The sequence below is a fragment of the Orycteropus afer genome, unplaced genomic scaffold (assembly GCF_000298275.1).
Source record: "Orycteropus afer afer isolate SDZICR_OR568_19922 unplaced genomic scaffold, OryAfe1.0 scaffold00005, whole genome shotgun sequence".
Taxonomy (NCBI): domain Eukaryota; kingdom Metazoa; phylum Chordata; class Mammalia; order Tubulidentata; family Orycteropodidae; genus Orycteropus; species Orycteropus afer.
In genome coordinates, this window is record NW_006921592.1 from 16,536,993 (window position 1) to 16,563,621 (window position 26,629).

At 41.4% G+C, this 26,629-nt stretch overlaps 1 protein-coding gene across 1 annotated transcript in view; it reads right to left on the bottom strand.

The window, feature by feature from the left end:
• TLE1 (TLE family member 1, transcriptional corepressor) overlaps nt 1-26,629 on the bottom strand; it is a 112,118-nt gene that overhangs the window by 74,417 nt on the left and 11,072 nt on the right. The window contains exons 5-6 of the mRNA XM_042780667.1: nt 2,768-2,830; nt 1,025-1,129 (exon numbers count right to left, since the gene is read on the bottom strand). Of these exons, the coding sequence (XP_042636601.1) occupies nt 1,025-1,129; nt 2,768-2,830 (168 nt within the window). The remainder of the gene's footprint in view (nt 1-1,024; nt 1,130-2,767; nt 2,831-26,629) is intronic.

Below are 26,629 nucleotides of genomic sequence, written 5' to 3' on the forward strand. Positions count from 1 at the left end.
TGAGCCTCATTCTTTAATCCTCCTTCGCTCTTATGTTTTTTCTCCATCTCCAGTTGGGATGTAATTTTAAGCCCTGATGGATTAACTGGTTCCATTGTCTGTGGCCGTCATTGGACTATGGCACTCTTAATCCGTACAGCAGCATGTCTAATTATCATTACAAAGCTTCTGAGGGAACTATAAAGACCAGCAGGGCATCTTCTCACAAGCAATTAACATAAATTGATAAATGAGTAATTTGAATCCGCTCAAGGCACTCACATATGAATAAAAACAGAAAGGATGGTCCCTTGTTTCAGCTACTTCTTTTGCTTCGTCTGGAAGGGCAGAAAACATGAGAACCCCACTGGATCCTGAGGGACGAGGTGAACTCACGCAGGGGATGGAATGCATGGTTCATCAGATTCATTAATGTTGAGCAAATGATTTGTGATTGACAACCCGTCCTCAGCAAGGAGCACTGACTGAACCCAACCTAGGCCAGCAGAAACCTAGTGAAAAGCTGAGAGCACTACTACAGACAATGAACACATCTTCAATGACAAGAGAGAGCTCTTTTCATTGGCGTGCCACTTAAAAATTCATGAAAGGTATACAAGAAAGAGAAAGTGCACACATCTGTGTAGGTTCAAATGCCTTAGTGTGCTAAACGCAAAAGCAAAGAAACCTAAAAACAATCAGTGACCTGTCTAAACCTCATCATGACCTAAAGTTTTAAGATAGGAAGAAGCAAAGTATATAAAATTCTAACCTAAAGCTTCACTGATGGAGCATGGGTGGTTTAAGTGTCATAGAGTGAGTTACACTTACTTTCCTATTCAAGATAATTGTTTTTCTTTCCCTCCCAAAATGTCTCTCCTATGATCTTCCCTATGCTAACCCCTTTTTGCCCTATACACTTCAGCGTACCCCAACTGCCCGCCTACCCTTCTCAAATCCAAATGGGTCAACATTAAACTACACAGAACTAGACATATATACTAAGCCATCAAATTAATAAGAAATGAAAGCCGGTTATACACACTGTAGGAGGTAGACCTGGTAGGCCACGTACCCCGATGATGGCATTCAACTCTGCCATGGTCACCTGCTTGGCACGTTCGACGGCTTGGGCCACCTGTTGCTGATGCTTTGGAAACAAGAAGGAAAAGGGTTAAGCAGGGCAGCCAAGAACTGTACTTGTCCATTACTTAACAACAACAAAAAGACAAATTTCCCACCCAATAATAACTAAAGAGTTTAAATACACAGCTTCTCAACCACATGTATTTCGAAGACTCATGCGTAACAGGAAAAGGAAACAGAGAACAGTGCTTCCCTTTATTTCTAACAACACCAGTCACCATTTAATCTCTGATGGTAATTTTTGGCTCAGAATAGTAGAAAGTCACAAAGGACATCGACAGTAGTAACTTGAGACCTTAGAAAATAAACAGTATGGAACATGGAAGATCACTAAGGTTGGTTTCCAAGAGGTGTTATAAAAGGCTGGGCAAGTGAAGTTTACAGTAATTTTAAACACCCATTTCAAATACTTAAACATTAAATCCGCAATCACTTCTTTGATCAATAATCTTGACCCACCAGTAGTTTGTAGACTCTTTAGGAATCCCTCTCCTCTAATGTAGCCATCTGAGTTTTCACTCTCCACAGGGTAAAGGAGGATCTCACTGTCCCACACAGGCTGGAAACAACTTGCACTCCTCCCAACTCCACCCACAAAAAACAAAACCCTAAGTTTATTTGAGAACCACACAGACCAGGATCACTGAAGTCTAGCAAACAACTAGATACAAAAGACCAACAAATCTAAACTGTAACATCAGACAAATGTTATGGTGGAAGGAACTGCCACAATAATAGCAAAGATGGTAAGTGACTATACAGCAAGGCAGAGCAGATGCCAACTAGAACAGACACCCAGTATTCTGACTCCCGGCCCAATAAGCTTTCACCCCGTCTCAAGATACATTCAACCCATACACATTTATAAAGTATTTTAGCATCTATTTGCCTGCACTGAAAGGAAGGCAAATTTTAAGACAAAACGAAAACATAATGGTCTTTAGTCAATAGGTAATTTAAAAATTAAAAATCAACTCACTGCCATAGAGTCAGTTCTGACTCATAGCAACCCCCACTGGGTTTCTGAGGCTGTAAATCTTTACGGAAATAGATTGCCCCATCTTCCTTCCACAAAGCAGCTGGTGGCTTTGAACTGCTGACCGTCTGCTTAGCAGCCAAATGCCTTACCCACTATGCCACCAGAGCTCCTTCAATTGGGAACACTTATATTCTTAGGACAATTATCATCTACTCCCTCTGTGAACAGCACCTTCACATAAAGTCAACCTAACTTGATCCACAGTATAAATGATTCCATAGGTACAGCCAACCTTGGTAGAACCATTTTTTTAAAATTCAACACAGGAAAAACTTTCTACTTCAACAATGTAAGTGACATCTGAGTCCTATGTAGGTCTCAAGCTTACACTACTCCTCAAAGTAAATGAAAGCATTATTTTTGATAGTCATTTTGCAGTTTTCCACAGGAAAAAAAAAATTAATTTGAGGTTGAGCTATTGTCACCACTTCTGCAGCATGCCCTCAGATCTGTAGTTGAAATAGCAGGGGGTTTGCACACTTCAGCTGTAACAGATGTTCTTCACACTTGTTCCTTGTGATAAAATTAACATCTTAAAACTAGCTAATTTGCAAACAGAGAAGCAACATAATTGCACTTTAACAGCTGAACAGTTTTACTTACTTCCTGAGACAGAAATGGGATGACTTGTGCACAAATCGTATTCAATCTCTTGGCGATTTCAGTCTATAACGACAAAGCCATACAAATGTTTAGGATACTTTCATAATCAGCTGAAAAACATAACACTTTACTCCAACACTTGATTCCTCCATTTCCTCACTCTTGAAGGCATGAAGTTGTTTTCCCAGGTCATGTTACTGTTACTGTTATCTTGAGGTATGTAGTACATATTACTACCACTTTCAAAGATAAAAACCACATGCTTTGGTGGTCCTTTAATAAGGTAGTTCAACTGTGTCAGAGCAGCTGTGTGGTTTAATGCACTATGATCACCTAAACTGGTCACTGCAAACCACCTAATATACTTATTCAATTATAGCATACTATGGCACATTTATGTAGTTACAGCAAATTGCTATCAGAAACTATTGGAAAAGTAACACTGTTAAAGCAAGTCTAGCTTTCCAAGAACCAAAAAATGCATTGCTATTGAATCAACACCGACTCATGGCGACCCCACACTTGTCTAAGTAGAATTATGTTCCATAGGATTTTCAATTGGCTGACTTTTCAGAATGAGATCACAAGGTCTTTCTTCTGACATGTCTCTGGGTTGACTAAAGCCTCCAACCTTCCAGTTAGCCTCAGAGCATGCTAATCATTTGCATCACCCAGATATTTCTAGCTTTCCAAGGTAAGGTATAAAGTGAGAACCAGAAGAAAAGAGCCTGCTAAACCATCTTCCCTCCTGTCCTACACAACTGAAACAGGATTTTGATGTCAGTAGCATTCTCTACATCTCAAAACCACAAACCAACCAAGAAACCATTACTGAAACAGAACTCAAGTCCCACATGATGGTCAAGTCAGGATGTTCTGTGTATTTGTCAAGATTCACAATTCAGCATCAAACAGAAAAAAGACCTCACTGAGGGGGCCCACTGCTCACCTGAATCTAAGAAAATGTGTTATGAGTATCTGCAGCCCAAGCTGTTCTGAAGTAAGCAGGGAAAGTCCCCGTTCAGCTCAAAATCAAGAGCAGTCCCAGTGCTACAAGGACAGACTGGCAAAGGAGAGAATGAATAAATACTTACAGCCTATGGCAGAATCCACCAACCCCACCCTCCATGACCTTAGAGCAATGCAAAGCAGTTCTGCTTTTTTTTTTTTTAAGTCATCTGAGGAGACCTCAGAGGCCCAGTGTTGACCTTATTTATTTCATCATTTTCTGTCAATGTTTACTAATGCTGCTGCTACTACTATATTAAGCAATAAAAAGGAATGACAAGGAGAAGAGAATTATAAAGCATGCAGTCACAGTGCCCTTGAGAAGCACAGAACGGAACATGTGAAATAATGTAGAAAAATGCCAGAACTGTACAAACAAGCACATAAGAAAGAATCATCCTTTGTCCTCCAGGATGATCGCAGTTAACTGAACAACAAGGTCTTTGGAGTTTATGGGACTGGATTGAGGCCAACCCAACCCAATTCTCCTTGACCACCAAAGAGATAGGGTTACAGACCATACCATGGAAGAAATGTACTAGAAGAGGAAATGAGATCAAACCCATGACCTTGCTTCAGCCAACAGGGCAAACAGATACATGCAAAAAGGCTGCAGCTGTACCAGGTGCAAAAACAGAACTGAGTCAGCCCCACCCAGTTATTTGAGCATAAATCACCCACACAAGCTAACTCAAGGTCATGGCTCTCCTCGAAAGCATGGGCATGCTTCCCTTTCCTTTGCAACAGGGTTCTGTGCTATATATTTGGGTATATGTAAAGGAGTAAGGATGCTCTTCATGGACTTCTAGACAGGTCCCTGCCCCCACTCCCTACCTACCATACATTGCAACAGCATGCTGTACTTTCTTCCCCTTCCGAAATTCACGCTTGAGGTTTTCCAATTTTCAAAATGTGTGCTCACATTAAACACACACACTAAGGTGCAGAGGTACAAAAGAAAATTAAAAATAACTGTAAGTCCATCATGCAAGGATAAGCACTGATCTGATGATTCTGGAAACACCATTCCAAGCTCTCACTGTATGTTCCAGTGCCCAGGGTGAGGGACACTTTTACACCAAAGGGGTTCCATGATATACACTGCCTTTCCATAACTCACTTTTCCACTCAAAAATGTGTCATGGCCACTCTCCCACTCAATAAGTACATTATCAACTATTTGACTATACAAGTATATACCCTGATATCAGTGGTATTTATGGTTCATCTACATATATATTTTAATAATTACAAACTTTTTGTCAAATAACTCTACACAGAACTCTAAGAGGAATTCCTGGAAGTGAAGTTGCTGGTGAAGGGCCATCGGTTTTCTTTTATGTGGCCTTTCTGGTCCTGGATTTGTAATTCTCCCAAAATGATTGGTTGGGCCACAATGTGCTAAAGGATTGGTCAGTTTACTATCTGCACTAAGTGGCTTGTAGGAACTGGGTGGTTTGCTATCCACAACTTGCATATCCACCCAACAGGATTGATGAGTTTATGATCCGCCCAACTGGTCGGTTTACTAAAGATATGCCCTGAAATTGAAAAGTGGCCAATCTCACACAGGTTTTCAGGGTTTCCTAATCAACCAGAGCCAGGAAAGAAGGCATTCCATGGACACAGGGCCCTGTGCCAAGAACCTCCTAGAAGAGCTGTAATATAGGTCAAGGGGTGTAACACTGAGCTGGTAATGCTAGAAATGATGGCAAGCACAGCAGAGCCCAGAAACAGAGATATAGTGGCATTAGTGAGAGAAGTGGGAACCATGAGACCAGCAGGTGGCAGCAGTGGGCAGAGTTGGTCCATGGGGCAGAGGTGGGCAGAGCTGGCCCTGGGAGCAAGCAAAAGGTTATCAACAAAGCAGAAGTTGAACATACACCCTATAAGGCCTGACTGTAAAATGGTTTTGCCTCAAAAGCTGCTGCAACACCAGCCTACCCCTGGCCCTGGCTGAGGGTTGTCCCAAAGCCGCTGGTTGAGAGGGGGCCAGATGTGGCCATGAAAAGCTGTGAAGAGAGACAGAGAGGAAAAAACACAGCCATGCTGGTCTGACCAGGCAGCACACCTGCTGAGAGAGGACAGCCCTGTGGACACTTAATCCATGGCCTGCATGGCCAGTGACACAGAAGTGGACATGGTAATTTGGGAAGGGTGAGTGGGTTTCCCTTCACCTACGTGGGTTCCTCCTGTGTAGTATTTGTAGGGGTGGAAGGAACCGGTTCCCTTCAAATCTGCTCCTGTTGTTTACTGTTGGCTTTCTACAAGTAACCTGTTCTTGTTGTTTACTATTTACCTTCTATAAATAATAATCTATAAATAATAAAAATAGGGGCTTTCCAATGCCAACACTGTGTTAAGTGTGTACAACCCAACTGGATTGAATAGTGGAGTCCTCATCCCAGCAGTGTTCTGGTTGCTTGTAATTTTGAGGCAACTGGAGCACGCTTATACACATAGTTCACTGGGTCAAAGCCTCTGCATATTTTAAATTGTAACCCATGCTGGTGAAGTGTGCGGCAGAAAAGCCAGACCAATTCACATTATCACCATCAGTGTGAGGGTGCTTGTCCGCTCCCCTCCCCCACTGTCAATATTGAGCTTTGTTGACCTTTTCTTAATCTTTAGCTATCTAATAGATTAAAAACTGATCTCATTTTTATTTGCATTACTTGGATTCTTTCTGAAGTTAAACATCTTTTCATCTATTTATTGCCTGCTGCATTTTCCTTTGTCTATTTTTCCACTGGTGTTGTATTCTTCATTGTCTTTTTGAAGGAGTTCTTCTCATGTGACAAATGATAACCCTTCATCTTAGTCTTTCCAGCCTGCCACTTGTTTTTCACCCTTGCTTAATATGGACTTTTTGCTGCACAGAACTTTAAATTTTTATGTGATCAAACTAAAGAATTTTCTTCCTATGTTCCTAGCCTTTGCTGGGTTGAGATCAGAACATCTGAAGATTATGAAAACCATGATTTCTCCTAGTGCTGCTACAACCATACTCTTCATACTTAATTACTTGATCTAGCTGGAATCTATTGTGGCTTAAAAAGGAAATATTATCTCATCTTTAATAACAAATAATTTTATGTATTATTACATATAATAGCTTCAAAGTAGAAATAAACATCATCAGAGAACAGTAAGGCCCAGTTTGAATAGAATGAACTCGGAAACACTTCATACAAAGTTACTAAAAACAAATGAAGTAGAGGTTAAAGGAAAACAACATAAACTGGGTTAAACAATAAAGCAAGTAGAACTAGGTAAGACTAAAATAGGAGAAGAAAGGTTAAAGATGTAAGCTCCAACTGATGAAGACACACAACAACATATGTCCTTGGAATTTGAAGCACACAGTCTAGAGAAGAAATGGAAATACAAGCAATAGAGGAGGATGTCTTCTGAGAGGTCTCCTCTCTCTCTCAGGTCTCTAAATCCTATAAACTATCCTGCTAACCAGAAGGCTGGCAGTTCAAACCCACCAGCCACTCCTCGGAGGGAAGGTTGGGCAATCTACTTCTGCAGTGATACTGCCTTGGCAACCCAAGAAGGGGTTGCTATGAGTTGGGGCCGACTCGACGGCACATAACAACAACAACATCCTGACAAACCAGCTTGACATTTGGGGCCAGAAAACCTAAAGTCACAACTCTTCGACTCACAAGCTGGTTTATGTTGAACCAGGCACCGATCTTCTCCAAGTGCCGATGACTCACCATCTTCACAACATAAGCAAGGGCACCTACTTCCCAGTGGTGCTTACCTGTACCTGTATCTCTGTGAGGATGCAATGAGTTTATATGAATGTGCTGTGAGCTCTAAAGCAACACCACCATCACCCCAGGAGGAGTTCATTAAAGTTTGCCCTATTCTCTAAAACAATCTAGATGGTGGCACAAAACTACATTCATTCTTAGTACTGTCTCTTGCTTCAACTCATGGGTGTTCTGTTAAGACCTTTAATGTAGCACAAAATTCACAAGTAGTAGTGATTTTCCAATGGGGGCAAAGATGGCTAAGTGGCAGAATGCTCACCTCCCATGAGGAAGACCAGGGTTCAATTCCTGGCCAATGCACTACCTGTCAGTGGAGGCTAACGCTGCTAAGCAGGTTTCAGTGAAGCTTCCAGACTAAGACAGAGTAGGAAGAAAGCCTTGGTTATCCACTTCTGAAAATCAACCAGTGAAAATCCTACAGATCACAATGGTCTGATCTACAACCTACCATGGGGATTGTGCAGGATCAGGCAGCATTTCATTCTGTTTTGCCACAAGTCAAAGGCTGACTCAAGGGCAGCTAAAACAAATCTTTTCTAACTCATACTTCTATTCCTAACCACTGAATCTGCAAACAGGTTATACCAAAACCCATTGCTGTCAAGTCGATTCCAACTCAAAGTCACCCTTAAAGGTAGAGTAGAACTGCACAAAAGGGTTTCCAAGGCTAAAAATCTTTACAGAAGCCGACAGTCACATCTTTCTCCCACAGAGCAGCTGGTGGGTTTGAACCACCAATCTGCTGGTTGGCAGCTGAGTGCTAACCACTGCACCACCAGGCCTCCCTATTAACAAGTTAAACTGGGTACTAAACTGGTGATGCAGTGGCTAAGTACTCAGCTGCTAGTCATAAGGTTGGTGGTTTGAACCCATCAGCCACTCTGCAGGAAAAAGGTGAGTCAGCCTGCTTCCATAAGATTTACAATCCTGGCAACATGAGGCAGTGCTTATGAAGTCACTGTGAGTCTGGATCAACTTGATGGAAGTGAAGTTGTTCTTTTTGTTCTGTTTTTAAGGCAACAGTAAGATAGTTCTGTAATCTCTTCAGACTTTTTCCCAGTGCTGCCACAGACAACTCCAATGAAAAAAGTCTATGTTAACTGCATTTTTCACACTTAGAAATCATTTTCCTGCTCAAGGCTGAAGCCATGTTTATACCTCTTAACGTTGTTGTTGTTGTTATCTGCCGTCGAGTTGGCCCTGACTCATAGCGACCCCTCCTTGGGTTTCCGAGGCAGTATCACTACGGAAGTAGGATTGCCCAACCTTCCTTCTGAGGAGTGGCTGGTGGGTTTGAACCGCCAGCCCTCTGGTTAGCAGTCAAGTGCTTTAACCACTATGCTACCAGAGCTCCCATAGCTGTTAATAGTCATGTTTGTTGTTATTCATAATGTTTTCACTGGCTAATTTTCAGAAACAGACAACCAGGTCTTTCTCCTAGTCTGTCTTAGTCTGAAAAGTCTGATGAATTTGTGACCCTGCTGGTTTGTGAAATACAATATAGCTTCTAGCATCATAGCAACATACAGGCCACCACAGTATGACAACCTGACAGACAGGTGGTGTCTATGATAGCTAGACAATGAAAAAGACCAGAGAAGAACAGACACATTGGAATCGTGGTGTTAGCTAAGAATACTGAATGTACAACAAACTGCCAAAAGAATGAACCAATCAGCCTCAGAGGAAGAACAGCCAGAATGCTCCTTAGAATCAAAGATGGTGCAACTTTGTTTCACTTACTTTGAACCCATCATCTGGAGGGACCAATCTCTGGAGAAGGACGTCATGCTTGGTAAAGCAGAGGGTCATCAAAAAGAGGAAGAGCCTCAATGAGATGGACTACACAGTGGCTACGACACTGGGCTCGCACAGAACTGTTAGGATGGCGCAATGCTGGGCAACACTTTGGTCTGTTACACATGAGTCAGAGATGACCGGATGGCACCTAACAACAAGTCATGTCTGTAAATAGACTTCCCCTGTACCTGTATCTCTGACATTGTGCTAGTAAGAACAGTAAGTCATCATTCAAGAACTATCTCTTGCCACCCAAACCATACTCACTGTCATCGAATCATTTCAGATTTATAGTGAAGGGCACTCTGGTAGCATAATGACTAAGGCATTTGATTGCTACACAGAAGGCTAGTGGTTCAAACCCACTAGCCGTTCCTGGGAAAGAAGACTGGGCAATCTACTTCCGTAGTGATACTGCCTCAGAAACCCAAGGAGGAGTTGCTATGAGTCGGAGACAACTCGACAGCAATGAGTTTGGTTTTTTGGTTTAGAAAGGACAAAGCAGAAATGCCCCTCCAAGGCTGTCATCATTACTGAAGCAGACTGTTACATCCTTCTTCAATATCCAAACCACACCTCCATGAAACTCTCATACCCAGAAACTCAAGCAGGTAGGTGAAGGTCCCAGCATGGATGGCCACTACCCAGTGAGGCAGGAGGATGACCTGTCTAGAACAATCTTCTACTGTGCAGGCCAATGCCAACTCCCTTCACTGATTTGCTTATGATAATCGAATTGGCCCTCAAAATCCAAAATGTAGGTTTGTATCTTAGCAAACACTAGCATGAGGTATCCTTGTTTAAGTCACTTCAACTACTAGGCTCCAGGTCTCTTATCTGAGTAAGAGACTATCACCAACCTACTTCAGAGTTTCATGAAAATAAAGGGAGCTTATATATAAACTACTACATATTTTAACATACATATTACATCTATGCATTACCAAAATACCAAACCAAATTCACCTCTTTGGGTTTCCGAGGTGTTACCTCCATGGAAGTGTATTGCCCAATCTTCCTTCCGAGGAGTGGCTGGTGGGTTGAACCACCAGCCTTCTGGTTAACCGTCAAATAAATGCCTTAGGCACTACACCACCAGAGCTGCCCCCAAACATATGCATGAAACATACAAATTTACATTCACAGCACTATACATTATAAACCAAACCACAAAACCCCAACTCACTGCCATCGAGTAGATTCTGACTCACAGCAACTCCCACTGGGTTTCCAAGGCTGTAAACCTTTACGGAAACAGAGCACCCCATCTTCCTTTCAAGGAGCAGCTAGAAGGTTTGAACCACTGACTTTCTGGTTAGTAGCCAAATTGAAGTAATGTTGTTGTTGTTTTGTGCTGTCAAGTCGGACCCGATTCATAGCAACCCCTCCTTGGGTTTCCCAGGCAGTATTACTATGGAAGTAGATTGCCCAACCTTCCTTCTGAGAAGTGGCTGGTGGGTTTGAACCACCAGCCTTCAGGTTAGCAGACAAGTGCCTTAGGCACTATGGTACCAGAGCAAATATAAAAAGTTACCACAATATGTCTTACCAAAAAACATAAAATAAAATCAAACTCATCACATTGAGTCCATTCTGACTCATGACAACCCTGTGTGTTACAGAACAGAACTGCTCCACAGGGTTTTCTTGGCAACAGGTAATCTTTATGGAAATGGAATCCCTGGATGACACAAATGACTAAGCAATTGACTACTAGCCAAAATATTGGTGGTTCAAACCCACCAGAGGCACCTCAGAATAAAGATCTACCTGCTTCTGAAAGGTCACAGACTTGAAAACACTATGGCGCACAGTTCTACTGTGCAACACATGGGCTCGTCATCAGTTGGAAGTGATGTGATGGCCTGTTAGCATTACCGACAGCAATCTTCACAGAAGCTGACTGCCAGGCCTCTTCCGTGGCACCACTGGAAATCCACTTAGATGCTGTCTTTCTTTCCTCCATAACACAAATTAACAAACTCTTCTTTAGCCCCTTCAAAATCCTCCATACCACTTACTGTCAACTTGGAAAACTAAGTCCGTGTGCTCAAAAATCATAGTTTATACAGAGTTTCCACACGTTTCCTAATAGCTTCCTGCATCTAAGTCTTCTTTGACTGAAAACAAGATGGAAAGCATCATGAGAACAGATTCCTACCAAATATTTTATTATCTGTCCTTGCTAAACCCTCCTCTACTAAATCTAATCACAGGATACACATTTTCCATATTTTAAAGTAAAGCTTCACAGAACTAACTGAATCCCTAAGCCTCCTGAAACTCAACAACCAAGATGCAATCAGTTAAACTGCTCCTAAAGTGTTAGAATAAGACTCTGTTTACAAAAAGAAAGTATATGTTAGTAGTTGTAAAATTCTTGTACATTTAAACTGAGTTAAATATAGTCAAATATCTCAAAGACCAGCAATGAATCACACATTCAGTTGTACTCTGCAGAATTCTTAAAACTGCAGACATGTTCTCACAGGCATCTTAACTTCAAGGTTGAGAGCTGTATGATTCTTAAAAGCTCTAGCTTTTCATACCCTTCACACCTTGTCCACTAAAAGTAGAGTAATACATGATGAGTGTTGTTTGAAGCTCAAAACAGGGCAAGGACTGCTTAAGAGTAACTCCCCATGTCTCAAAGCAATCTAATGGCACCGAGCCCAAAGTCAGTTTAAGAAGGGGAAACCACCACTAAACTGCAAATTGGTAAGTCACAAAAAATGATGCTTAGGCTGAGGGCTGGCAAAGTAACATTCTGGTTTCTTTCAACCAAGCAGGAAGCCAAGAGGAAAACAAAATGGAGTGTTGGTACGACGTGTCTGGCAACAGAGAGATAGGCAAAAACAAGGAAACAAATGACACAAGAGGGAGTAAAGAGACAATCTTTAAGTCCTTTCTGATTAGAAGTTTCTGAGTCTGAAAAATATTCATCTTCACTAGGAACCAAACAAAATGCAAATTTGGTTGTACGTAAGGTGGGTTGTTCTGCACCAGTTAAGTTAGGTTTTTTTTTTAAAAAAAAGAATTAATAAAAGCTGATGCTGATTAGTCCTTGGAGAAACTGGAACAATCATATATTCCTGATGGCAGAGTAAATTGGTACAATCATCCTGGAAAGCAACTGAGCAATGTGTTTCAAGAGCATGAAATTATTCAAACCCTTTGGTAAGGCTTTCCACAGACAGGAATTTGTCCTAAGGAAATCGTTCAAATGAAAAGCATTCCATGCACAAAGCTATTCAGTGCAACACAAGTTTCAAAGCAAAAGAGAAAAGAACCAGGTAAAGATACAACAGTTCAACAACACATCAGAACTTATCAATGGAGGTTTTTTATTTATTTTTAACTTTTTTTTTTTTAAATTGTGATTTGGGTGAAAGTTTACAGAGCAAATTCACTTTCCATACAGCAGTTCACATACACGTTGTCTCATAACATTGAATACAATTTACCCAATGCAACAGCTCCACTCCCACTTCCTCCCAATAGTTACCTCTTCCCTGTGTCCATCCCTCCATGCACTACTGCCCCCTGAGCTATCTCCCTGTGCATAAGGAGCCCTTCTTTCTCCCATGATTGTTCTCTATAAGAAGTGTATCCACTTGAGGTAAATGTTCAACTCATATGCCTGTACTCTGTTTGGCTGGAAGCCACATGTGTGGGTTCAATTCCAGACCTGAAGGGCAGCTAGGGGCCATAGTCTCAGTGGTTCCACCAGGAGTTTTGTTCCACATTGTTCTCCCTCTCTATCCAGGATCTCCATAGATCCCCTTCCAAGTGGTTGACAGCGGTAGCTGGGTACCATCTAGTTCTTCTGGTCTCATAGTCGTATAGGCTGAGGACCATATGGTGTACCAGTCGCTGGGACTAATTGTTTCCATGAATCTTTGGTTTCCTTCATTCTCCTTTGCTCTGAACGAGGAGAGACCCATCGTTGCATCTAGATGGCTGCTTGCAAGTTTTTAAGATCCTAGTCACTACTCACCAAAGTAAGAGGTGGAACAATGTTTTGTGTAGTGTGTTACGCCAATTGAGCTTGATATCCCCTGCGACTATGGTCCCTAGCCCACAGGTTCCCTCTAGGGTAGCTGGCTGTGACCAAGAAGTGACTACAACTTTGTCCCTTGTCAGCTCTACTATATCCCTGGGAATTCTTAAAGAACATAGACATACACTTATAGAACCATTGTCTACCAGCCCTGTATCAGTGGAGTTTTTTAAAGAGAACTTAATGTTTCTTCTCCTGATACATCAGTTGTTCAATACCAGGAAAAGAGTAAAATATACACCAACCCACAGGTATAGCAAGTAATCATTAAAGTCACATTTATGATAATGATGCTAAATGGCCAACAGATTTACTGTGCACTGTAGTTATAGAAGAGATTCTTGGGTGGTGCAAAGGGATAACAAGCTTAGCTGTTAACCGAAAGATTGATAAGTGGAAGGTTCACCTCCACCCAGAAGAACCTCGGAAGAAAGACCTGGTGATCTACTTCTGAAAACCCAGCCACTGAAAACCCTAGGGAGCAGTTTTATTTGGACACACATGAGGTTACCATGAGTTGGATTTGACTGACAGCAACTGTGTTTTTTTTTGTGGTGGTTGTTTACTTTTAAAGTAAAAGGGAAAGAAAAAAGATAGGGAGTTAATACATATGTTTTGTTTTTGAAGGGATGCTTGGGGCCAAACACTGTAAATTAAAACTCAAAATAAAAGTAGTGATGGGGCTGGGGAGGTAGGGTTAATGGTGACTTTTTTTTCCTCTCCAGCGACCCTGTTCACTGCCCTTAATTTATTGTTTGAATTTATCATTAAACTGTGAAGGGAGAAGAATGGTCTGGCCCACTGTACTTGTGATTCATAGAGGCACCGGATCACAACAATGGTGTCAAACCCTGAACATCATTTGAGTGTCCTGATCTCTTAGAACTCTCAAATCACATATGGAAAAATGATTTGTCCAAGATCAAACATAAGGCAAGATCAGAACTCACAACTGATGCCTAGCCCTTTGCCAGGAAATGGAAGTGGGAAATTGGGTCTTACCAATGACCAGCAACAAAGCCAGAGAACTTAAGCAGTTTGAAAAATACATTTGCAATGGCCACACAGCCTAAGCAGGGCTGCAGCAGGACCAGGCAGGGTACCACAAAAATGATTCTGCCAATGACAGCGTCACTGTACCCTTTGGTCCTGGCCAAAGAGGAAGTCATCTCCAGCATCCTCTTAAGGTATTCTGCATGACAGAGTGGGCATTTTGTAAGGGATGTAAATTATACATAAAATACAAAAAAAAATAAAATAAACTCACTGCCATCAAGTCCATTCCGACTCACAGTGACCCACAGTGGGTTTCCAAGGTGGTAAATCTTTATGGAAGTAGACTGTCCCATCTTCCTTCCATGGAACAGCTAGTGTGTTTGAACTGCCAACCTTCTGGTCAGCAGTCAAATGCCTTAGACCCTATACCACCAAAGCTCCTTAATCATAAATAGCCCAAGGAGATACAGCTAAACTTCACTTTAGTTCTCTACTTTCCAGACAGAGACAATTAAGAGTACCACCAACCCTAATATCAAACCATCAGGCCAATCAGTAGAGAAAATCCACAAAGAGACACCTACAAATACATCTCTAGTTCCTAGAGATGACATCTGATGTACCTAAAGAAAATTTAGGATGTTTGTGTAAAAACTGTGCACACAAAATGATTAAATATGCAAAGCACTTTGAGTCATCTTCCAATCATCCCCTCCCTCCCTTTCAAGAGAAGGGGAAGGTTCCTTCACCTAGAGACCTCCTTCAGCAAATCCTAACATCCAGCATCCTTACCACGGCTGGTCAAATCACTTGCTTCACCCACCACATCTTATCTTGCTTAAGCTAAGAAATGCAGTCATGAAAAGACAAGTTTATCTCAAATTCTAATGCACCAGAGTAGCTTTCTGTTTAAAACATAATTACTTCCAAAAAGTGATTAATCACATTTTGGGAAGTCCGAATTTAAATAATTGGGAGTATTTTCAAACTGAGTCCATCTCCTTGCAATGTGTAGGTGCTGCTAGTCATAACCACCTTGAAGGCCTGTTAAAACACAGATGGCTTGATCCTACCCCCAGAGCTGGCCCAGGGCAGGACGGAAAATCTGCATTTCTATCAAGTTCCAGGGGTTGCTGAAACTGTTGGACTGGGGGTCCACTCTCTGAGAACAGCTGCCAGCCATTCACCACCACAACAGTTGCACCACCTTCTGCTCTGCACACGCCAGGCCTTCTTACAGCTACTCTCCAATCTTCTCGGCAAACCATGTCCCCAGTAAGAATGGGTGAAAAGGTTAAAATAACTTGCCTAAGGTCAGACACAGCAAGCAGTGAGGTCAAGCCTGCCTCTCTCCAAAGTCTTTCCACAACCCGATGACTGCTTTCCCTGCTTTTTTTACAAAACAAGACCAACGCAACAAACACAAATCAGGGGTGGAGGAATATATCTGCCTACAGTGGAAAACCTCAAACGATATTCATTTAAATTATTCCACCCATGGCAATGTAATCTCACCCCTTCTTAAAACCTACGATTAAAACAAAACACAGAGTACCAGATGACAGAAACCCTTTAGTGGCTCAACTAATCAGAACATAAGTCACCAATCACTGGCAGATAATAACTTTTATGTTCCATCTCCCCCTCACTTGGCAGCTCCCACAGCTTTCTAAATCTGAGTCCTGTCCAACTGGGTGCCAGCTCTAGCTTTTCACTGCTCATCTTTCACACTCAGAAGCTTCTCTGAAGATAAGGAGGGGTTAAAAGAAAGGGGGGGGGGGACCCTGGTGAAAGCTTCCTGGGCAGAGCTAGCAACATTAATTGCTCCTATTTCCTGGTTCCCCTGCACTAGAATGGAAGGGGCTGCATCTCCAAAGAAAGCGCTCCTATCTTCACGGCTGCTCTCAGCAGAGCAACTCAAGCCCACTGCCCTTGACTTGATTCCACTCATAGCAACCCTATAGGGCAGGGTAGAACTGCCCCATGGGGTTTCCAAGGCTGTAATCTTTACGGGAGCTGATTTGCACATCTTTCTCCAGAGGAGTGGCTGTTGTTGTTGTTGTTGTTATGTGCCGTCGAGTCAGCCCTGACTCATAGTGACCCCTCCTTGGGTTTCCGAGGCAGTATCACTACGGAAGTAGGATTGCCCAACCTTCCTTCCGAGGAGTGGCTGGTGGGTTTGAACCGCCAGCCTTCTGGTTAGCAGTCAAGTGCCTTAGCCACTATGCTACCAGAGCTCCCAGAGGAGTGGCTAGTAGGTTCTAATGCTAGTAGGTTCTAATCCCTGATCTTTTGGTTAGCAACTGAGTGCTTAACCACCGCGCCACCAGGGCTCCTTCAGAGCAACTCAAGTACCCTTAATTATTTATGTTCTTATTGCAGAGCCTCTTGAATGCATTGGTTTTTTAATTGCAGGGTTGAGTGTGGGGCCCATCAAAGAATGACAAAGCAACTCTATTCACTGGTTCTCCTTCCTACAATGATGGTCTTTTGATTTATTTGCAAATGACAAGCTTGGCAGGCCCCACTTGAGAGCTGCCCTCATTTGTTTTTTTTTTTCTTTTAAGAATTCAGTTGCATTTTCCAAGATGAGGTTCAGTCTGCAACGCTGTGTATTTGTGTAAATTTTTCCCCCTTCAGTTCTTTCTAATTAATGACTTAAATGTTTTGACCTAACTGTTGCCAAGCAGAGCATTTGGGGTCTAATTTGTCATTTTGGTAAAGATGCATCCTTGACAAAGGCATCACAGCTGTTTCAGTTCCTAAATAGCACATTTCCATTATTCAGAAACCCTTGTTATGGAGTTCACATGATGGAAAAAGACAGCTTTTGGTAGCCTTGAAGGAAAACGCACTGCTGCACCACACACAGTGCTCAATACAAACTCTGGGCCGGATCACAGGACCCCACCATGAAGTCTCTATTGTTCACAGAATGGAAAGAGAGCAAGCCTCACCCAGGAACATGCACAAAACAGGCCTACACCTTTAACCCTCTTCATAGGCCTTAGTCATAAAGTAGCTCATGAGAAATGAGATAATATCGCACAATAGCTGGATTAGTGGGAGGAGAAGCTGACTACATCCTTCTGTGTAGGCTAAAATTACAATTTTAGGAACAAGTATATACAAAAACTAAGGTACTTTGAAAACCAGCTTTATAAGAATTTTCTGTTTTCAAACTTTGTAATATTGTTTTCCATACAATAAAATTAAAAACATGAAAAAATTATTGCTACTATTTAGAGCTGTGTGGCTTACCTTTGGGGGTACTGCCTTCCAGAATAATTCCTATCTCCATGTCTTACGACGCTACAAAGCAAATGACCAGTGCCCAAAACCATGTTGTTAACTGCAGTGGAATTCACCCCCGAAATAATGGCGACCTCATATACAATGGAACCAAATGCTACTAGTCCCCATGTTCAAAACTAGAAAGCACTAACATGTATCATGAGCTTTAAGAATTCCCACTGTTTCCACATCTCATTGTTTGCACATCACTGGAAGAGCCGTTTGGTGTGAATGTTTCCTTACACATTGAAATCTATCAACAATGCAGATGATGGGACAAGAATTTCATGTTGAGGTGACCATAGAGCAGTACAATGGTTTCCTAATTTTAAAAGCATGCTACAATTGAATGATCACACACAGGAATGACACTTGCCACTCTTCTCCTTCCCGGGCACCTCTTAGAAAAAGTGAGGAGGCCTATGCCATCACTGCCAGATAGCATGACAGCCGAAGGGCCGAGTGAAGTACATGCATGATCTGGTGAGGCCCAGGGTAGCTTTAGCCAAAGCCATCCACAGGGGCCCAATGTCATCACAGAAGTCTCAGACCTCCGAGCCCCAGCCCCAGCCGTACTCCTCCAAACACTCCTCCCAACAAAGCGAGACTTCAAGAGAGGTGATCCTTTGGGAAGGAAGACAGTGTTCCTGGTCTTCCTTGCTGGAACTTCAGAATGTAATATAATCCCAAAGTCACCAAAAGTGGAATTTTTAAGGGAGGAAAGCCCTCTTTGAAAGAAGCACTGAGTCCCCACCAGAAGCAGCCCATTGCTGTATCCCTCAAATGTGTGGGGTGCCAGAATTTGGGAGCCTCTGCAGCAGGAAAAGGACTTGTGAGCTGTTAAGTCAACAATAGAGGAAAAAAAATTTTCTCAAAAGCATTTCAGATCATCATTAAAATGAAATCTGAGATACTGGTTAAAATTTTCAAAGCATAACGTTTTTGGAAAATCTTTCAAATATTTAGAAGGTGGTTAAGCAGGAGGATGCTAGAGCCCAGATTTCAGTGTACATAGATTCACAGACTACTGACCCACCTACGCAGGTGGGAGCAAACATAAACGACATCTTAAATACAAATTAAATTATTTCTTCAAAAAAAAAAAAAAAATTTCTTGCATCACAATACAACACACAGAAAAATCAAAGCAAGAGAATTATAACTGCCAGTCCTTCAAAATGATAATCAACTTACTTTCAGGGGAAAAAAAAAAAAAAAAGTGTACTCTATGAGAAATCCTATATTCAGGGTTAAATGGATTAACCAAATATATACATAATTAGAAGTGTGTCCAAAAAAAAGCTCCTTTATGCCTCCATCATGTCAAGTTACAATTTTAAAGTTATGCCATTTTACTATGTTTTATCCAGATATACTGTCGGGAAGCATTAAATAAGGGAAGGGCAACCGAGGGTAAAGTGACAACAATTTATAAACTAGGGGGCATCTTATTAAGCTTCCCTTCACCACCAGAAGTTACCACTCCTATAATTCACAAGTTATCTTACAAGCGGACAAATCAATTTACGTGCTTGCGTGTGTTTTTAGAAAGCGTCTGAGATATTCTTCCATTAATATGTGGGTTCCAGGACATGTCAATTCTCGTTTCCCAGAGCACCAGAAACCAAATTTAACCCATGGATTCTGTTACACTGGTCTGCACGAGCGCGGTTCCCACAGGGCTGGGCTGCCTCAGTAATGCTGAGCTCCTTCTGAAAGAACAGAATAGACTTCCTGCCATTTGGACTGTGAAACACAGTAATCCACAGGGAATAAAGGTCAATGTTGCACTTTTGGTCATTACTGAATCATTTGAGATGATCTGTAGTGAGGATGAGAGGAAAATCGAAGGCTGGGAGAACTCTGAAAATGGCCTGACCTCAGACCAATTTTCATCTCCATCTGTCTAATAGACGTGTGGATAAAAAAGCCCTCCCTCTTTCTGGGCCACTCGGCTGTTTTCAAATCCTCAGCACAAGCCAGGAATCACTTAAACAGTACCTTAATGAGGGGAAATAACCTTCTAAGCCCCTGACTGGTGCTTTTTCAAGGTTTTAGGTCATCGGCTAAAGTTTGGAACACAAATTCTCAGTCTGTAAGCAGTACTGCAAAGTAGACATTTTTACAAATACAGAGAATCATCTGCAGTGAGGGGCATGTGCCAAAATCTAGTTACTTGTACATGCAAATATATGCATGCTTACACCTCCATCCCCCACCAAAAGACATCCACGAGATTCCTATTAAATCTGCTAAGGCACACACAAAGGGGAACAGCAATTCGGAAAACGGCATGTTGCTGCTAAATGAATCCTTATTTCTTCCAAGTGTCCAATTAAAGCTTCTTAATCATTATTAAGGCATTTCAACCCTCAAACACAAAATATTCTTGGGAACCCAGAGCCTAATCATCATTTAAGCCATGGAATAAATGTTAATATCCTTCTCCTTTATACTAATACTCCACTTTCCTGGCTTGCCTGAGCTACTTTTTTAAAGGTAATGTTGTGCCACATATAAGTTTAGGCCCCCACAGTATATCAATGTCAAACAACATCGTGTCAAGCTAAGATTCAATTCAGGTAAGTGCCACTGCCAAATTTTCTTGTTCCCAGACGGGCTTTAAGATTATTTTATTGCTTAAAATTTAATTTGTTCCAACTCGTGTCTCCATGACAACGTTGGCTAACCCTGCAAATCATTTGGGTAATTGGATATCTTATCTTTCTATTGCTCTCAAATCGAATGATTCTGCTAGAATTGTAACAGCCAATCAAATTTACAGTCCTCCTGAGTAATAGACTTGGAAAAGTAGCCACATTCATCTCCTCTTTACAGCCATATTAACCAGTATGAAACAAACAGGAGAATCTGGTCTTCAAACTATACTCCAAATTATAAATGATGTCAATATCAATTTTCTCACAGTGCAAAGTCTACTCCAAAGCCCCTGTCCCTTTTAGATCTGTTTAATTTGAGAAGCAACAATTGGTACTCATTTCATAGAAACTTTGAACTATCTCAGCACTTTCAGTGAAACTGACAAGAGTAATTCCACAAGCTAAGCAGAAAATCATAGCTTTTTTCTATATGAGACCTTCTGATAAAACGGCGACCAAACACAAGATCATAGTAGTGTAATGGCATTGATTTTTCTGGGGCTCTTTAGTTTAGGTAGGTGGTGGTCGTTGTTGCTGCTATTAGGGGCCATCAAGTCTCTGACTCATGGCAACCTCCTAACAGAAGGAAACATTGCCAGGTCCTCCACCAACTTCATGATCCTAGGTATATCTGAGTCTACTGTTTCAGCTCTTTCATCAATCTACCTCATTGAAAGTTTACCTCATTTTCACTAAGATTTAACCCATTTGTCAAGAAATAAGAATACAGATTCAAAAATCTCTGTACTCTTTGAGAAATCTGCATAGTCAAAATATGACACCTCCTTATACTTCAAATTACAAATATCACAGCATTCAAGGTATTCAATTATGGAATACAGGTTTCTTCTAAGAGTCAAAAGTCAGCAGTTCCCCTCAGTTAGTGGTATGATTTTGGCCTTCAGTCAGCTAAAAAGTACCGAGAAGTTGGACACATTCCAGTGGTCCAATTCCAATGTTCTCAGTAGCTGTGTGAGGAGACTGGCTTTGCGGGAACTCACTGCTCAGGCACTGTAAAAGAGCCAGCCCACTTACAAATGGAAAAGGCTCTGGAACCCAGGCCAACTGGCAAGTTAAGGGGTTTGTCAAGAATCTAGAGCTTCGCCCACAGATAGGCAGGATGTCAGGGCCCCTGCTCAAGCTAAGAGACAAGAGAGGAAAATGTGAAGCTTCTCACCACATCCAAGTCAGCAGGCTGGTGAGCTTGTAACAAGTGTGACAGCAGGTAGGGGAACAATTTGTCTGAGCACAGGACTACCAGACCAATTGTGCCTCTTTTATCTCAAATACTTACGAAGACACACAGGAAGTTTCCCCTGTATCACACTTGGCAATAAGAGTCAATAGCCTAAACTTTCAGTATGTCCAATCCCAATGGCTCAGCTTTTCTCCCTTGGGAGTTTTTTTTCCCCGCTTCTATAAATATTAGTAACATAAACAGCAGCTGTCAACGTGACAGCCAACAAAAATCTCAACCCCATGGAGAAGATGGAAAAACAAAACACAATTACTCTACTCAAACTTTTGCAAATAACACTTTGTTTTTATAGGTTATACGTACACACACTTCACCAAGACTCATGGCTTTCTCTTTCCCTAGCCAAGCAACAATCTGACCTTATAATCCACCCCCTCTTATTTTCACAATGACAAATTCTCTCCTCAAAACAAGAGCCGGATTTTCCATGTTACATTAAAAAGAAATATATATATATATATATCTTTGTTCTGTCCAAACTCACTTCAGCAAAATGAACCAAATCCTCTTTGTTGTTCATTCATCCGCTTAAATGAAAAAACCCTGATACAAGTTTATTCTCCCTGGTAGTTGTATCACTATATAAGGCTGTGGTCTCCCAAGGACACATCTGTCGTTAGGCCAAAGTAAGGCATTTTAATGCCTCAAGACTCCTCAGATGGTAGAAGCTGCCAACAGGGGTCTTTTAGGGGGAAAAATAAAATAAAATAATAAAAAAAAAAGGATTCCATTTTGAGCTTAAAGACAAATGCTTATGATCTTCGAAGGAAATGAGTTAAAGGCTTTGTAGTTGAAGGAGAAAAATAAAAACTAAATAATTCAAACACAAAGAAGGAGGATGCCGAGCTTGGGGAAAAAAAGATGGAAGTAAAATGGAGCATGGCCTAGAAGTCCTACTGCAGGGTCCAGTTTTAAAGGGAACACAAGCAGATTTTGTTGCCTCTCCCAGTAATGCTTCAGAGTGCCTACTATGTGCCAGGCACCACAGTAACTACTATCCAGTATGTTTTAACTATTTAATCCTCATGAATGCTGTGGGGTACAGAACCACTGTCATCTCCTAACCCTACTAGACTGTTTTCTCTTCTGTGAGGGGAAACAGTGAATACCAACACTAATGAACGCTAGAGGGTTTACAGACATCACCTACCGAACAATGTGTAGAGAGTGCCGTGGGAGAACCACCCATGGGGGCTACGGAGACTCAGTCTAATGTCCCAAGTAAGCTTACTCTATCTTAGTAAACCTAACATAAAGAGAAATAAAATTGTGATACATGCTGGTGAACCCTGAAAGCATTACGCTGAATGATGTAAGTCACACTTACTAAAGGGCAAGTATTGCTATGACCCCACTTACATGAAATACCCAGCATAGGCAGATGCGCAGAAAACAAAGTTGTGGTTACCAGAGGCGAGGGGGTGGGAGGAAAGGGAGTTACCGCTAAGGGGTACCAAGTTTCTAACACTGGTGATGAAAAAATATGGAAACAGATAGTGGTGATGGTTGCATGGCATGATGAAAGTAATTAACGTCACTGAATTATACATGTACAAATGGTTGAAATGGCAAGTGTTTTCTTATACATATTTTAACTCAATAAAATATAAATCAATTAATTGACCCAAGAATCTGAGTTCCCATAGCCAGAAGAGCTGAAAAAGACAACCACTCTGGGAAAGAGAGGGCACCCTATCGCAAGCTGTCCAGAGACCGGGGGTGGGGGTGGCCAAAGACACAGATAAATGTTAACACTCCCCTTCCTAAAACAAAAGCACCCTTTGCCTGTTCACTCCCTAATCCACCGAAGCCTTTCAAATGGCACAAATAAAGGAGGCTGCATTTTGTTCTCCAAATCAATTTTCTCCCCAGCCATCAACTAGATGTTCCCACACAGAGAAAGAACAGCTCTTCCCTTCTAATTCGAAAATCCATACTGCCATTGCCCTTGCAAACTGCTAAACAAGCAGTATCGGCAAGTCACTTGTGTTCTGTAATATATTTACTGCAAATCCCAATGGCTCGCCTCCTAATGCAGTTTTGTATTGTGTCTGTTCGTGTCAATACACTGACTGGTCACCTTCCTTGTAAGCAGCTCTGACCGGCTGTTTGCTCAAGGCATCAAGAGTGCAAGGAACAAAGAGGGCCTCACTCATGAGCTCAGCCTGGAGGCCACCGCCTTGGGAAGCCTCCCTCTGAGGACATGTCCTCGAAAAGGTTTTGTTTTCTGGTACTTCACACTCCTTCCACCACCCATGGCCTCTGAAGCCACCTTGACTTATCCACCAGGGTAGTGCCCGTATTCACAAAGTGAGAAGTCAAAGTCCTTTTGCCCAATTAATGCCCAGTTTACTACCTATCCACACTAAAGCTACTTCTCAAAAAAACAAAAACAAACCAGTTGCTGTTGAATGAATTCTAACTCATGGCATCCACGTGTGTCGGAGTAAAACTGCATTCTACACTGTTTATCAAGGCCTTTCTTCTGAGGGGCTTATGGGTGGGTTTAAACCACAAACCCTTCAGTTAGCAGTCAAGGGCTTAAATTTCTGCACTATCCAGGAACTCCGCTTCCATAGTAAAGGTATGTTATTTCAAGTTTCATTTAAAGAACCAAAAGGAAAGTCGAGAAGGGGCCTTGGTAAGAAGAGTCTAGCTTTTGTGTGTAAGTACAAATACCTATTGAAAAAAACACTGTAATGCCATCTTATGGTGGATCACCTAATAGAACTATGCCCAAAACACAAAGGGCAAGTCTAGTAGGAAAAGGTTATTAACATACGTTAAAACATAATTCCTAAAATGCAGAGGAAAAGCCTTCCTTCATGTGTCACTCTATAATGGTGCTGGTTGCAAAAGAAATGCCTGACCCTCTAACAAGCCCTTCCAAGTTCTCCAGATTCTGAGTGAGAGTAAGTGAGTGACTCATTGGGGACTGGGAGGAGGACAAACGCTCTATACAAAATATGTGATAAGCCAGATAGGACACAACGTTAATTACAGGCTCTAGACAATGAGTATACGGGTATTCACTGTTATTTCTTCTTTCCTATATATTTTAAATTCTTTCTAAGAAAATGTTGGAGGGCAGAAGGCTATGTCAAAATTCTAATGATAAAATATGTTATGTAAATAATCTGTGTATAATCATTATTAAGAAACTGATAACTAAGTCAAGTTTAATGCCTTTAGAGAAGCTTGTAATTCAATTTATCAGAAACCCGACTTGGCAGCTATCATAGACATTAGGAGATAAGTAGCGCTCCAGGGGCAGTTATGAATACACACATTCAATTCACAAGGAAACTTGTCTCAGCAACATAGTAGTTTGGGAGTTTTTTTCAGTACAAACCAATATATATTATAATAATTAAACTCCCATTAGGAAACATCAATCCAGCAGTCACTGCCACTCTCTAAGGCCAGCACTGCTTCTAAATTTGGCGAGCTCCAGCCAAAGGAGGGGTAGGGTAAGTAAGGAGGTCTTCATACCATGGTTCATACAAAGCAGCCTGTCCACAAATCAACTGGTGGTAAAGCCCCCAGGAAGTAATTAGCTACAAAACCCACTCATAAGAGTCCACCCTCTACCGGAGGGGTCAAGAAACCTTATCCTTATAGGCCTGGTATTGTGGCACTGTGAAATGTTATCAGAAGTCTACTGAACTTCTGATTCCCAAACTTCCCTTCCAGCATCTGGTGTGAGAAATTGCTCAGGACTTCAAAATAGAACCACATATCCAGAGCACAGCTATTGGTGCTTTGCAGGAGGCAAGAGGCTGATCTGGTTGGCCTTTGTGAAGCCACTAGCCTGTGAGCTATCTATGACAAACTAACAATTAGGTCAAAAGTCTTCCAGCTAGCATGCTGCATACATGGAGAATATGCTTAAGAATCGACTATGATGAGAAACATTATATTCTTTAAAAAAAAAAAAAAATCCTGTCTGTTACTGGTAATTCTGAATGTTAGATGTTTTTTCTTTTTTTCCAGAAGTCAAAAGGTACCTATGTATATGGTGCAAATGGAAAAATGCAACAGAAATCAGATATTGGCAGTCTTTCCATTTTTGTTTTTAATATAAATGGTAGGACATAAAGTATTAATACAAATCAACGTTTCCATGAAAAAGTTTCAGCAGCTCAACTTTATAACAATTCTAAATAAACCTGTTACATTTTTCTAGCTGTTACCATATTTGGATTTTTCAAAAACAAGTAAATTTCTTATTGACAACAGCAACTAAATGGTATTTGTAGCATTTTTATCACACAGTACATTCCATCCACTCACTACTCTTTTCTAAATGAATTATCCCACATGCAAGTACATGTTTTTAATGTTGTCTGCCTTCTGTGCTGTCCCTGTAAATTTGTAATTGCTATAGCATACAGTTCATCATACAGTTCATACAAAAAAAAGAAAAGAAACTTCAGTGGATATTCTGACTGTAAATCACTTTTCCAAAAGAAATAAAACACAGGAAATGCTACTAGATGAGATGATTAGAAATAAACTGATGTCTTGTAAAAATACCAAACCACATAGATTTAATTTTTAATCTTCACATAAATGCCCATCCTGGTACTCTTAATTCAAATTTTTAATCTGGGTTACATGAACTGCTGAAGGCTCTTAAGTGGTCCACTAACAGATAAAATTGTTAGATAAATGCACATTTGCATGAAAAATGTGTTCTGTTTGTGGCCAAGCAGCTTTCGTGTGATTTTAAAACAGGTTCAGGATCTAAAGCAATTACAACCACCACTGTCCATAAAAAAAGAGTTGCCATCCAAGTGATTGCAACTCATGGAGACCGCGTGTTTGTCAGCATAGAACTGTGCTCCGTAAGGCTGTCAATGGCTGATTTTTCAGAAGTAGATCACCAAGTAATACTTTTGAGGTACCTCTGGATGGAAACGAACCTCCAACCTTTTGGTGAGCAGCTGAGTGCATTAACCATTTCCACCACCCAGGGACTCTCTCCACCACTTGACATAC